The 13,772-nt window shown below is 44.0% G+C and overlaps 1 protein-coding gene across 1 annotated transcript in view; it reads left to right on the forward strand.

Annotated features, from left to right (window-relative positions):
- The first annotated feature begins 2,196 nt into the window (after positions 1–2,196).
- The window catches only part of ARHGEF26 (Rho guanine nucleotide exchange factor 26), a 128,924-nt gene continuing 117,348 nt past the window's right edge, over positions 2,197–13,772 (forward strand). The window contains exons 1-3 of the mRNA XM_039217684.1: positions 2,197–3,282; positions 4,675–4,714; positions 8,308–8,453. Coding sequence (XP_039073615.1) covers positions 2,203–3,282; positions 4,675–4,714; positions 8,308–8,453 — 1,266 coding nt within the window. The 5' untranslated portion in view covers positions 2,197–2,202. The remainder of the gene's footprint in view (positions 3,283–4,674; positions 4,715–8,307; positions 8,454–13,772) is intronic.

Raw genomic sequence — 13,772 nt, forward strand, 5'->3', positions numbered from 1 at the left:
ATACTGTATGATTTCACTCATGTGGAATTTAAGACACAAAAAGAAAATTTAACTAAAGTTTAAATAAAAACAAATTACAATTTTTTAAATTTCTTGATACCATTTCTTGTTTACAGAAATATCTCCAGTCAAAGGAATATATATTCAATATCTAGCATTTGGTAATACAGAATAGCATAGAACACGAAAAACATCCTGCTTCATCTCACAACCCAGAGCTTGCCTCTCAAGAGTTTTGGTCATCACATTCAATGGATCTAGGGCAAAAAGAAGGAACTTAACTCGCATACAGTGGATACTCTCCATATCCTGGCTGGATGCATGAATGCTGGAAGAGAACGTGGAGAGCAGCCCGTATGTCTTGCTGATAGACTTGACTTTATAGATCTTATGGTCATTTGTCCTCTCAGGTTTGCCTTATTCTTCAGACATAGCAGAATCTTGGCCAGATCACAACCAACTTTCTATTTAGCAAGGGAGCACTCTGGAGGGATGGCCACTGTCCTGCCTCCATTTCTCTGGCTCATTCACTCAGCAAATACTATGTGCCCATTATGTGCCTGGAATACAGAAGGACAACTAACGTGGCTCCTGCCTTATTAAAGCTTAATCTAAAGAAGACAAAACATAATAAACGTAAAGACAACAATAAATGTATATATGCACCTTGTCATGAAGTGTAGAAGAGGAAGAGAACAGGTGGCTGGGAAAATAAGCAGGGCCGTGATCTGACTCAGGAGGGGTCAGTCAGGGAAGTCCTCTCTGACAGAAGTACAGGTCAGAAGGTCAAGGAAAAGCAAAAGGGCAGGTTCTGAGGCGGTCAAACTTGAAGAGGGTGTGGCCTACGAATACTGAAGCAGACTGTTGAGAGGAAAGACTGTCGCAGAGGTATGCAGGTCATGCAGGGCTCGCGTAGGTAGGTCATGGAGGATTTTAAATGTTTTATGTATGTTTGGAAACCAATATATTTTTTGTAATTTAAATCGCATTTATTTTTAATTGGTAAAATTCACGATTCAAAGCATAAAAGAACCAAGATTATTGAATGAAAACTCCCTCCAGCTTCCTAGCCACCCAGTTCCCCTCCCCTGAGCTGCTGGTACACATTGTTCCGTAAATAAGCAGAAGCAAGCATATCTATTAATCTATATTATATTTTAAGCAGGGGAGCGAGGCCATCAGATTTGTGTTTTAGGACCACCCGAATGCCGCGAGGGCACTGGCTCTCAGCGTTCAGAGCGGCACATCCCAGCACACGCATTTCACAAACCCTACTCTGCTGCGGAGGACCAGACCCCCTAAACCACCCCTCCCCCAAATCCTGCCCCAGGGCTTTCTAAATTGCAACTCCGTTTGGCTCCCACGCTCGTTCTCACGCTGTGCTCCTGGCAACAACCTAGCGCGCCCGCAGCTCCTGGTCCGGAACCCTGGAGTTCGGCACCCAGCCCACGTGTGCTCATGTGTTTCAAACAGAGACGGGAGGGGAGCTAACAAACGCCAAGGCGGGAAGGCGGGCTTTGCTCTGGCTGAGACAGAGGCGGGTCTGAGAGTGGCTAAAAGTGGGGCGGGGCCAAGGCTGGGGGCGGGGCCAAGTTTGAGGGCGGAGCCGATGGCTCGCATCTGCTGCTGCGGTCTCCAGATCTCCCGCTGCTGTGATTCGATCTGAGACCCGGGCCACCCAAGGGGCAGTGGGCGCCCGTTGGCCCTGGGTTCTGTAAAGTCCCGAAGGTAAATCTGCCTAGGAGCCGGGCGGCTTGAGCCAGAGGGACCGACGACGGGGCTGGGCGGCTGGATGGCGGCAGAGGGGAGCGTCGCGCGGCGAGTTTCCCCAGAAAGCTGAACTCGTCGCAAAGTTTCCTGTGCATCAGCTTGCACCCTGCGTCTTGGTGGCGGGCTTTTTCCGTGCGGGTGGTCTCTGGGCGCTGGAGAGACGCGGAGGTAATTGGATTATTCCGCCTGGGCACAGCCCAGATTTCCGACTCGGACCACGCAGCGAGGTGGGCGCAGATTTTGCCCAAGAAAGGGTGGATAATTGACACGCAGTTGTGTCGCGCACAGCAGTCGGGTGACTGCCAGACTCGGAGCGCGTGTGTTTGCAAGGCGTGTCTGGTTGTCCGGAGGCAAAGTTCCATGACTTCTTTCCTCTTTAGGCAAAACTAACCGCGTGCCGTTCCGTCTCGGGCTGACCTCCGAGTCTCCGCTATGGACAGCGAGAGTGATGTGGATTTTTCTAGCAACGGCTTAACTCCTTTATGGCGGAGGCGGTCAACTCCGCAGCCTCAGTTGCTGGGCCGGAGCAAGCCGAGGCCCCAGTCCTACCAGAGCCCCAGCGGGTTGCTGATCACGGATTTCCCAGTGGAGGACCGAGGGACGCTCCCCGGCGTGCAGACTCCTACCCAGGTACCCACCGCTTCTGAGGGCAGGACAGTCCAGGGCACCCCCCTGTTGCTGTGTACTCATCGGAGGGTGGTGACCAATGGGAGGACCGTTTCCCCGGAATACAGAGCTGTCTCTCCTCGGCTCCGACGGCCCAAGTCTCCCCAGCCTCCCAAAGCGTTGTCAGGGGGCTCCCCGAAATCCCCAGCGAATGGCACGGTGACCTCGCCCATGCCGCAGCCGCTGCGCCCCCAGCGGACTCCTAACTCGCCCGCCTGCTGTGGCCGGGAGGGAGACCTGACCGGATTGACCACCAGCCCCCTGCTTTTGCCTGCTGCAAATGGGCTCATCCCTGACGTCGACTCCCCCGGCTCTGGTCCGCAATCCGGCCAGACGACTACGGACCCTGAGCCGGGACCCTCAAAACTCTCTCCTGCGCCCCAGAAAAGATCTTTGGAACCAAAACTCCCCCTCCAAAGGCTGCCCTCACGGGAGAACGAGCTCCCAGAGAACCCTTCAGTGGTTTTGAGCACAAACAGCCCGGCCGCCCTCAAAGTGGGGAAGCAGCAAATCATTCCGAAGAACCTGGCCTCGGAAATTAAAATAAGTAAATCCAACAGTCAGAATGTGGAGCCCCACAGGAGGCTCCTCAAGGTACGCAGCATGGTGGAGGGCCTCGGAGCGCCCCTGGGCCCCGCAGAGGATGAGGGCGAGGCGGAGAACGACGTGGACAGTCCTGGGTCTCTGCGGAGAGGCTTGCGGTCCACGTCCTATCGCCGGGCGGTGGTCAGTGGCTTTGATTTTGACAGTCCGACCACTTCAAAGAAGAAGAACAGAATGTCCCAGCCCGTTCTGAAAGCGGTGATGGAAGACAAGGAGAAGTTTTCCAGTCTGGGAAGGATAAAAGTAAGGGTGAGCAGGAGTGTCACTCATTAAGCCAGGCATTCACCAAGCCGAAAGCCAAGGTGTTGGGGGTAGGGAGGAGGGGCACAGAGGAAACCAGAAGTTATTGTTCTCTTTTAAATCTCTTGCTGATCAGATCTGTGGTGTTGAGGAGACATCTGTCTCTTGGCCATTCTGTTGCAGGCAGTCACAGCCAGGTTAATGCAGCTTTGTGGGAGGAAGTCAAGCTCTTATCACTGTTTTAACTTTCTAAACTCGGGCAGAATGGCAGAATGTGGGGGAGAAATGTGAAAAAGAAATACAGCAAATTAGGTTTGGGCTGAGTGAGTCCTGAACACTTTGAATACAGGCAGCTGAACAGGGGGTGGAGAGCAGGCGTGGTACTCTTGACCGAATGGTCAAAATGTCTGGTGCTTGTTTACAGGTGTCTATTAGGGGTTGCTGATTCATCACAGCCGATACAGGAAACTACTCATTTCTTTTGATCGTATTGATTATTTTAATTATTGAAAGTGATTTATGTTAATTACTGTTAATTACTGAGTTACTTTTGGAGAAGCGATAACGTGCTAAATGCCATTCAGGTCAAATGTGAATTTTAAAGTTAATTGCCGGAATCACAAAAGAGGCAAGTGTTTGTCATTTTGTTGTTGCTTGTCTCTCACCACTGTCTGTGGTTGTATTTTATTCCCATGTTGTGTCCATTTATTCTTGAGAGAATTTAACAAGTTAGCAGCTCAGAACTTCAGATTCAAGTGAACTCTGTAGTATTGCTCCCCGATAAAGGCCTAGAAATTGCATAGGTTAAAATACTGCCAAATGTGACATAAAGAGATAGGGCAAACTAAAGAAGGAAGTTTTGGAGTGTGTATGTGCTGCTCTCTCCAGAAACAAGACAGATTTCAGCAGAAATTCATTTTGGCAGCTACAACTTTTCTTGATTAATGAGAGAAGTGGAACCAGTTTATACAAATGCCAATATGTAATAGACAAGTAAGGCCATTTTATTTTCGACCTCACAGCCTTAAAGAAATTACATAACATTTTAGGTGCTTTTTATCCCCCACCCCCAGCTCTGCAAGTATAGCACAGTTCAGTTTAACAGTGATGGTGAATCACCAGTAGTGAAATGAGCTGCTTGCTGGTCATTTGAAGATTCTCAAGCTGCTTTGCTGGGGCCTGTGGGATGTTGTACGTTTTATTTCACCATTTTACTGAATTGTAGTAGTCAGATGAGTGAGCTGCTCAAAGGATCATCTGCTGTATGCTTATGGAAATCTAATGAATTGTAACAACAAAAGAAGTAATTTTCTTAAAATAGCTGTATTTTCTGTTTGGCTCATTCATACATAGTATGCTTTGCTTTTTCCCTTTTTTGCTTTTCTTGTTTCTTAGAAAAAAATGCTGAAAGGACAAGGAACATTTGATGGGGAAGGTAAGCATTTGATTTTCCAGACTTTTATTGCTGTTTCAATGTGGAATATCAATTATAAGTTGAAATCCAGCTGCAGTAACAAAAACACTTAAAATGAGAAAAATGTCCAGCTTCTTCCCAAATTATACAGTACAAATCTCTGCACTAAGCTAAATTTTCATCCAGTAATACCAGCAGTGAATGGAATTAACGGCATTCTTTGTAAGCTGATAACTTTGTTAGCCAATGTCCTGGATTTTTAATTCTTATCTACCTTGGCTCCATCTCCACCTCCCTCAAAAGATGGACAAAGACTAAGAGCTGGCTCTCGTTTTTTTAGTTAAAAATCCCGAGTTTGGCGTTTAAATCTTAAGTCCTATTTCCTTTGACTTAATATTCTTTCCCCCCATTTCCACATTTTAGTATATCATTACCGACTTCCTGTTTGCTTATCAAGTTTCAGCTTGGGGGAAATCTAACTCTCCTGGCTACTACAAACCTATACCTAAGAATTTGTAACCCGTATAGTATTTTTGTGAAGGATCAAAAAAACAAAAGCTGCTTTAGCCAGGTGTTCAAACCCTAATCAGATTAGAGGACTTTGTATATACAGATGGGTCAAGTGTCAACCAAGTAGAAGAGCACAAAGCAAACGGCCCCCATCCCCCAGCTCTCTAGAGCTGGAGGAACATGGTGGAGGTAAAGGTAGTTGTTTTCTGTCATACTTTGAAATGTTAAGATTTTCTAATCTTTCAAGAGTAATGAAGAAGGGGATGCCTCTCTATCAGTAAATCTAATGTAAAATATCACCCAGAGATATAAAATACATAATCTTAGGTGATTACAAAATATGTCCCTCTGTAATTCTTATAAAAACCCATTCCCTTAGAGCATTGAAACATGACCAGTTATGAAAATGTAATTCATTGCACCAGTCTTAGGTGCAACGAATATGTAAAATATATGATATTGTAGCTGGTTTGGGCAAATTCATCTCCCTGATTCTATAATTGACGAAACTGGGAGCTTGGAGAGGTTTAGTGTCTTGCCCACCATCACATAGCCAGTACGAGGGCAGATAACTGGTCCTGAGTCCATTTTGCTTCCTTTTGAATCAGTTTATGACCATGAAGTAACTAAACAGCATCTACCCAATAGGCATTTGGAGAGATGGTTTGCATCTTTTAGAATTTGACATTGATTCTGGGACCTTTGTCTTAAAGGGTTAAAAATGTTGAGCTTTTGTTTTGTTTTTTTTTTTTTTTAAGTCCGAGGACAGAACCTTTTTATTTTTATTAATAGTTGTATGTTGTTTCCTTTTATAAGGAGCTGTTTCTGTGCACTCTTTTATCTCTTCTCAAATATGATAGCCTAGGAATTTTTTTCACATATATGTATATGAGGATTACAGGATTCTTAGAGTTAATGACTAAGAAGAATGTAGCTTAGGATGAGGTGCAGAAGAGTGGTAAGAACCCCCAGCCGGAGACCTGGGTTCCCATTCTACGGTTTTTGTTCATCAGTTGAGTGACGTTGAGCAGGCATTTTAACCTCAGCAAGCCTCAGTGTCCTCATATGTGAAATGAGGCTGATAATACTATTGCCTTTGTTGTTGTGAGAACGAATGAGTCATCTTATCAACAGTGTACACATATATTTTGTGCCAGCCTCTAAATTCTTTAAAGAACACTACAGAGGTGTGGTGACCCAGTCTTTACCCTCATAATCTCTTTGACATATGCAAACCCATCAGAGAACAGTAAAACCTTGCATCGACTCCAGTGTGACTTTAGTCATGGTGCATATAGAACACGCAGTAATTGATGAGGAGGCAGAATCTGCCTTCTTCGGACGTGGGAAAGGCGTTTCAAACTCAGTAAGTGCCAAATCAAATTCATGATCTTTCTCTCTAAAGCGACATCTCTTCAGGTGTTCCCATCGCCTGCGGTGCAGCTGTTGGGACCTGCAGATGTAAGAAACATCCTTACTACCTCCCTCTCTCTGACTCCCATTTCCAGGCCATCCTCAATAGCCCTTCTCCATTCTTCCATAGCATCCTAATTAGTTCTCTACGCAGTCAGTAGTTCGCTCCAACAATATAATCAAATCTTTTCCTTTCCATGGATTCCCTTTGTAATCGGGCTAGAATACAGTCTTTGCAGTGTGGAAGAAGTTCAGTTGTTTTGTAGTTGGGAATAAATCCAGTTCTTTAACATTGCCTGCAAATCTTTGCTTGATTTAGACTATCTGGCTCATCTCCCTAAACCCACCTTGCCCCCTTTGCCCAGTAGACACCCATATTCTACACGTTGACTTTTCTGTTCTTCTACGGTATCATGTTTCTTTTTGCCTCAGGGCTTTTGCATATACCTTTTTCTTTAGCTCTGAAACTTCTCAGTTTTCAGATCTTAGATTTTTCCCACCTGTCTGACTGCCCCCCACAACCCCTGTGCAGGTCACACCCTGTTGAGGGTCTGTTCTTTGAGCATCCATCTAGAAATCGTTCAGTTTATAGGCCCGTATGTGTGCAAGATTATTTTGTCCTCAACCCTACAATGACTTGCCTTCTCCCTCAGAATGAAAACCAGAGTCCTTTCAATGGCTTTGAGGCAAGGGTCTACATGATCTACCCTCTCTTCATCCCCTACCATCATCCCTTAAGCTTTCTCCCTTCTCTCACCCCATTCCAGTCATACAGGCCTGCTTGCTGGTCCCCACACATAGAGCCATCCCGAACAGACTCCTGTTCTAGGACCTTTGTACTTGCTCTTCCCTCTGATGGGGTGTTTTTTCACCAGCTGTAATGTGTCTTGCTTTCTCACCATTTTTAGATCTTTGCTTAAATGTCACCTTGGTGAAGTCTTCCTAAGTATGCTGTTTAAAATCTACATACCCTCCTCGTTAATGCTTCCTCCTTTCCCAGTTTTACTTTTCTCCATGACACTTAGCAGCATCTGACATACCATAAAAGGTACTTATTTATTTATTGTCATTCTCCGCTCACTCTGATGTCCGCTTACAAAGATTGAGATTTTTATCTTTTTTGTTCATGGTTGTATCCCTAGTGCCTCGCAGTTGTTGGCATCAAGGAGGCATTTTCTAAATATTAGTTGAATGAATAAGTGAGCGAGTGACTTGGAATATTTTTCTCTAACTATTTTTAGCTCATGAGGGCACAAGAAGTTTCTTTTATTTTCCATTTACTCCCAGCCCTTGACACATTGTAGATATACAATAAATGTTGGTTAAATAGGTAAACGAATGGTGATGGGCTTTGAAGGAAAGGTAGGATATGAATTCAGTTTAACCTAAAAAACAGCACATTAACAGCCTTGGCTCTCCTCTAGGGGTGGTAGACAGAAACATGGAAAGTTTGCTTCCATTGGTATTTCACATACGGATCCCTCCCACTGTCCTGTAGATGAATTAGGGACAGAGCTGTTTGAGTGAGAAAATCACTTTTTGGTAACTATTCTTCTGTGATGAAATTCATTTGTTTCCTTGTTGCTTATTAAATGGGAGCCCAAACCTTGTGTAAATATGGATGTTGGTTTAGAACAAGTAGCATAAAGACAGGGGCAATTCGTGACCTGTAGGGTTTGTATTTCTTCCAGAAAATGCTGTCCTGTATCAGAATTACAAAGAAAAGGCTCTTGACATTGACTCTGATGAAGAGTCGGAGCCCAAAGAACAGAAGTCAGATGAAAAAATTGTGATTCACCACAAGCCACTGAGATCCACATGGAGCCAGCTTTCTGCGGTGAGTGTTTACCTTTTTCTTTCCGATCTGTGGCATGAAAAAACCAAGTTGTGGAAATTAGGTCTGGTTGTGGTTTTAACTTTTTCTGCCAGTGATCCTGTAACCCAAAAGAGAAAGACTCCTCTTCTCTTTAGATTGTGAAATGTTTCTTGAAACTCTTCAGGCACTGGTGAGAACATGGACTTTAACACTTTCAATCAGGAAAATCAGGTTTTGATAAAATAAAGTGCCTTGACGCTGATATATTATACTCTGGAAACTACTCCTGCTCAGTATCTTTTCTTTTTCTTTTTCTTTATATAGTATATATGTAGAGGTAACTTAATCTATCTTGAACTTTATCCTAATTATGGCTATATTTAGAGATACATGCATGTGTATCTCTGCACAATAGGGAGTTAATGACAATTCTTCCTTGGAAATTTCCTTTGATATAGACACACTTATATGTTCTTGCAGTTGATTAATGAATGGCATTCTGTTCCATATCCCTCTGTGCATCTTTTGTGTGAGCCTGTCTGACACTTATTTTGTGTCGATGAGTAATTTCTCCTCTCTGCATCAAACATCTTTTGTTTATAGCCATAATTTCTCTTCCTCCTGGCTTAACAAATGTCACAGTGTGCTGCTTAGTTTACTCGATATGAGTTTGGGTGCAGCATCTGTGGGCATCTGATGCATTACCAAGTAGAATGGAATTCCCATGGCTGGCTTGAGTGGTGGGAGCATTGCATCAAAAAACAAGCCAGTACACCTCTGTGAGTCCCTTAGGCAATGTGGGAGCAGAAGCGATTCCCTCTTAAGCTGAAATGAGCATTGTTCAGCATCGAGACTATCCTGTATTTAGGGATTGCACCAGTATAAGAAAAAGAGTTGTAGAAGTTGGAGCTCATAAACATGGGAATGGATGTTTGGCAACGATTGAGGATGACTTCTGGTCGGGTTCTTCCTCCCCTCTTCTACTCTCTGTTGAAATTCAGAATTCTAGAAAACTAGCCCTTTCTCCCTAGCTTCCGCCCAGCCCCTAATTCTGTTCTAAGGAGAATTTATTCATTTCCAGTGCTTCCAAGGTGTGGCTCCCTTAGTATTATTCCACACACTGCAGTGTCTGTGGGGGCAGGGCAAGTAGTGGTACAAGGGATGCTGGTGAGTGTGGAGGCTGAGGCCCGATGGGGACTGTGGTGAACAGACTTGATAGAACCTGAGCAGCGGCCACTTAGCTCATGGCAGCCCTGGGTCGCCAGACCTTCTGAGGTTTCGAAAAGAGAATGAAGAAATTCAGATTTTTAAATGAGTGTTATCCTAATTCAAGTTTTAGAAAAACGATGTGCGAAGCTAACAAAGTATTTTTGGGCCAATCTTGTCTCCTGTTGGAGACAGGAACTTTTGTGATATTTCTGTGATTTTCACATGTGGTCAGGTGGTCACACCCATCCACAGAACTGACATGTTGGCAGCCTTACACCCTAATCTAATGATCTCATGATATTAAATCCCCAAACACATATGTGGAGAAACTGGTGACAGGCCCGGAGAGGCCATGCTGACTCTAAATGGCTGTCATCCCACTGTTGGTGTGGACCATTTGGTCGAGGATCCTCAAAAAGAAAGTTGTGGATTTTTTGAGTTGTTCTTCTGTGGTGGCAGCTGCATTTGTTAGCATGGGCCTCAATCTTGCTGCTATTCTCTGCACGCCAAACAGAAATGTGTGTTTCCATATCACTCACACTCTGATCCAACCTAGCTTCAGTGCTGAAGATCAAGCTGCCGTACTTCTGCCCCCTGAAATTTGGCTTTCATCTAGATTTGCAGATGCATATTAAAGTAATACTCCAGTACATACTCCGTACAGCTTCAAATATAGGCATGCGTTTCATTTGGCCAAAAATAAATCGATGTGCCTTTTGTTAACAAGACCGATATCAAAAGACGATCTGGTGATAAAATGTTAAACTGTAAGGTGGGTTCTAACTTTAGTGTGTGTTATCTTGGATTTTAGTGTTTCCAAGAGGCTTGTGTCTATTTATTGTGTTGCTTGGCAATCACATTTAATCAAAGCAGCGCTGGACTTTGCCGCTTCCCATTCTTAGGCACCAGCTTGCATTTCCTTTATGCTTTGTGTGTCTCCTTTTCACACTTAAAATGTTTTACTTTAGTTTTCTATTGTAAAGTACTCGAAACATGCAGAAAAAACTCGAAAATAAGTATGTGTAATAGATTTCTGGGTACTTGCCACCCACACGGAACAAATGTTATCGTTTTAACATCCAGATCTCTCTTTCTTAAGGCAGATCTAGTTAACTACTCTCATCTCCAGCACTTTTCTCCTTTCTGCCTTCCCACATGGGTTTTCTATCCACTAAGGAGAGGCAAGCAGCTCTGGCTTTTAGCAAAGTAGATATTTCAGCAGCAGAAAGTAGACATTAATTTTTTAGAAGCCAAGCAGTTGGTATGTCCAAGTCACCGTTAGGACCCTAAAGAGAGGAAGCTTTGTGAATTATGAACAATGTCGGGATGTTTCCGTATCAGCGCCTCCATTTCTGTTTGACCTCTTGCCCTAATCCTTCTAGAGGGGCTACAGTGCTTAGGGTGGATGTCAGAAAACATCTGCTCTTTCCATGCTTCCCTTTAATGTGCTAAATTAGTAGGATAACCCCCCATTTTATTTTGCATATATCGCTTTATTTAAAAAAAGTTTTAATGTTTATTTTTAAGAGAGAGAGAGAGTGAGAGAAAGAGAGAGAGCAGGAAAGGTAGAGGGAGAAAGAGGGAGACACAGAATCCGAAGCAGGCTCCAGACTCTGAGGTGTCAGCACAGAGCCCAATGTGGGCCATGGGGTCATGACCTGAGCTGAGGTCGGATGCTTAACCAACCAACTGAGGCACCCAGGTGCCCCTTGCATATATCACTTCAATACAAACCTCTTCTTTGACTAAGGCCTTGATCCCAGAAAGAGAGTAGGACAAGGGGTTTTCTGGCAAAAGGTTAGGTCTCAGTTTGGCATCTACCTTGACTTTCTACTTGGGAGGGGTGTGGTGTGAGCTCCTGTGTGCATTGGCTGTTGTTAGTTGTTTTATTTTCTAAAAATTTGTTTGTTGCAAACACCAGCCTGCCTCCTGGGATGATGAAACTCTCCTTATCAGTTGACCGTAAGGAGCATTCAATATGCAAAGGCTCTTCGGAAGTGCAGCAGTTGGCAGTAATTTATGGTTACTGCGTCGCTCTTGAAGCCTTCAGTCCATAGTGTAGTATCTTAGTGTCCTTGTTTATATGTCTCCTTTGGTTCTATTGGACAATCACACAGGTGACAAGTGTCCCCATTTACATTGTTGGGGACAGGTTTAACAATTGGGTTGTGATTATCTAGCAATAAGGGAGAATTAGAACTGCGTAAGAGACATTTAATTGGACCTCAGTGGGATGGAGAGTGTAGCTGCCACTGACTTCTCTAGTCACGTTAACGTGACTTGATGGTGATGTGCTCAGCAACGGTGGCTCTGCCAGCAGGTTCTCCAGGCCGAGGTGGCCTTTCTCCTGTAGTCGGGAATATAACCTGGGCTCCTGAATTTCATAAGACAGTCACAGGCTTACTCTTCATTCACTTGGTTGTCAATGTAGGCAGATCTCTGAGTAGGTACAAAGTAGGTGGATATAGAATGTCTGCATGTCAGGTAATATAACTTTGTGCTGCTCTTTGAGAACACTTCTATATGAGAAACAATTTTGAATCATTATGGTTCCCGGTTTTGAGGTGCAAAGGATTTGAGGTTTTGAGTGGGGGAAGTCATTTTTGACTTCCAGGGATCTTTGCCCAGGGACCAGATCTGCCAGGGATCTGCCACCCACAGTTGTGCTGCCCAGCGACTCCCCTAAAATGGCAGCATGAGGACTAAGCCAACAGTTCTTGGATCCCTGGGAAAAGCCTATGGGTTTGGAGAGAAATATTGATGATTAGTCTGGGGTGTTATTAATATTAGTCTGGGAATAATGTTATTAGTCTGGGATAGAACACTGAGTGCGTGTTACGATTAGTGCCAGGTGTGTAGCCAGCTGAGTCCTGGATGCAATGTGAGGTTCAGGATTTCCCTAAAGCTCATCCTTTACTGGGATCCTGGAAGCATGTACAGTATTACCGGAAGTAAAAGGTAGATCTTGACTGGAGTCTTTTCGTTTTTCATCACAACCACCCCACCCTTCCCCAGGATCACACAGTGTGCGTGTACTAAAAAACGATGGTTGTGAAATCACTGTTTGCTCTGTCAAGATCAGCGACAGCACCAAAGCCACCCTCGCCAGCTGTGCCCCGACCCCGTGTATTTGCCATGGGGCGTGTTTGTGTAACTTCCTTCACCTTGACATGCCAGGTACCTTTGAAAAGGGTGTTCAGACTCCACAGGCGAAAACAAGCACGCAGGCCGACTTTCTGCTGGAATCCAACACCTAATATAGTCATCCTCTGCTGTACTCTTCATTTGCACTTGCTGACATGGGGCTTTATCAGTAATCTTAAATCATTTTGAGTATCCCTTTAGGTTGTTCAAAAATGCTAAACTCTCTAGTGAGGAACTGTTTTTTCTGTTTTCATCAGTGTTCCTTCATCTGTGCGTAGTGTGGCTGATGGCTTAACAGGAGATCAGATGTTAGGACCTCTGTCTCTGAGTCCTGGCTCTGATCTTAAGGCACACAGAGTTTGCTGCTGGACGCCTTTTGGGAACTGCCAAATGAGAAAAGATGATTTGAAAAACGGTGATTTTATATACATATAATTTCATTCAGTTGGCTATATAACGGACACTTTGGAGACTTAGCAGTTTTATCTGACAGGACTTACTCTTTCGGACTTTATACTGTGTTCATGGTGAGAGACCTGTTTTCTCCTAAAAATCAGAGCTCAGTAGATGTGATAAACCTGAATATCATCCTGTTTGCAGAAATGCTTAATGCACTTAGAGGTCCTATAAAATTGCATTCTTTTTCCTTACATTTTCACACTTCTCTGAATTAATTTTCAGTTCAGTGACTTGCTGCTTAAAATAATCTTCAGTCATATAATTTTCCATTTGCATTTTGCAACACAGCAGTCTCATAAAATTATTTTTTTACCTTAGATGATGACTGATGCCTTTTACCACACCTATCTTTTGTTTTAAACAAAAAATAGAACAACAACAACAAAAAAAAGGGCTCATTTTTCATGTCTGGCTTGCATTTAGTGCTCATAGTGGAAACAGGCTGGGCTTTACATATCTACTTGTCCACGCTTTTAAATTGGCAGTAGGTCTCCTGGAATGTTTGTATCTTTATAAACAGAAATAAAG

Source organism: Hyaena hyaena, unplaced genomic scaffold, assembly GCF_003009895.1.
Source record: "Hyaena hyaena isolate Hyena2069 unplaced genomic scaffold, ASM300989v1 scaffold_712, whole genome shotgun sequence".
NCBI lineage: Eukaryota > Metazoa > Chordata > Mammalia > Carnivora > Hyaenidae > Hyaena > Hyaena hyaena.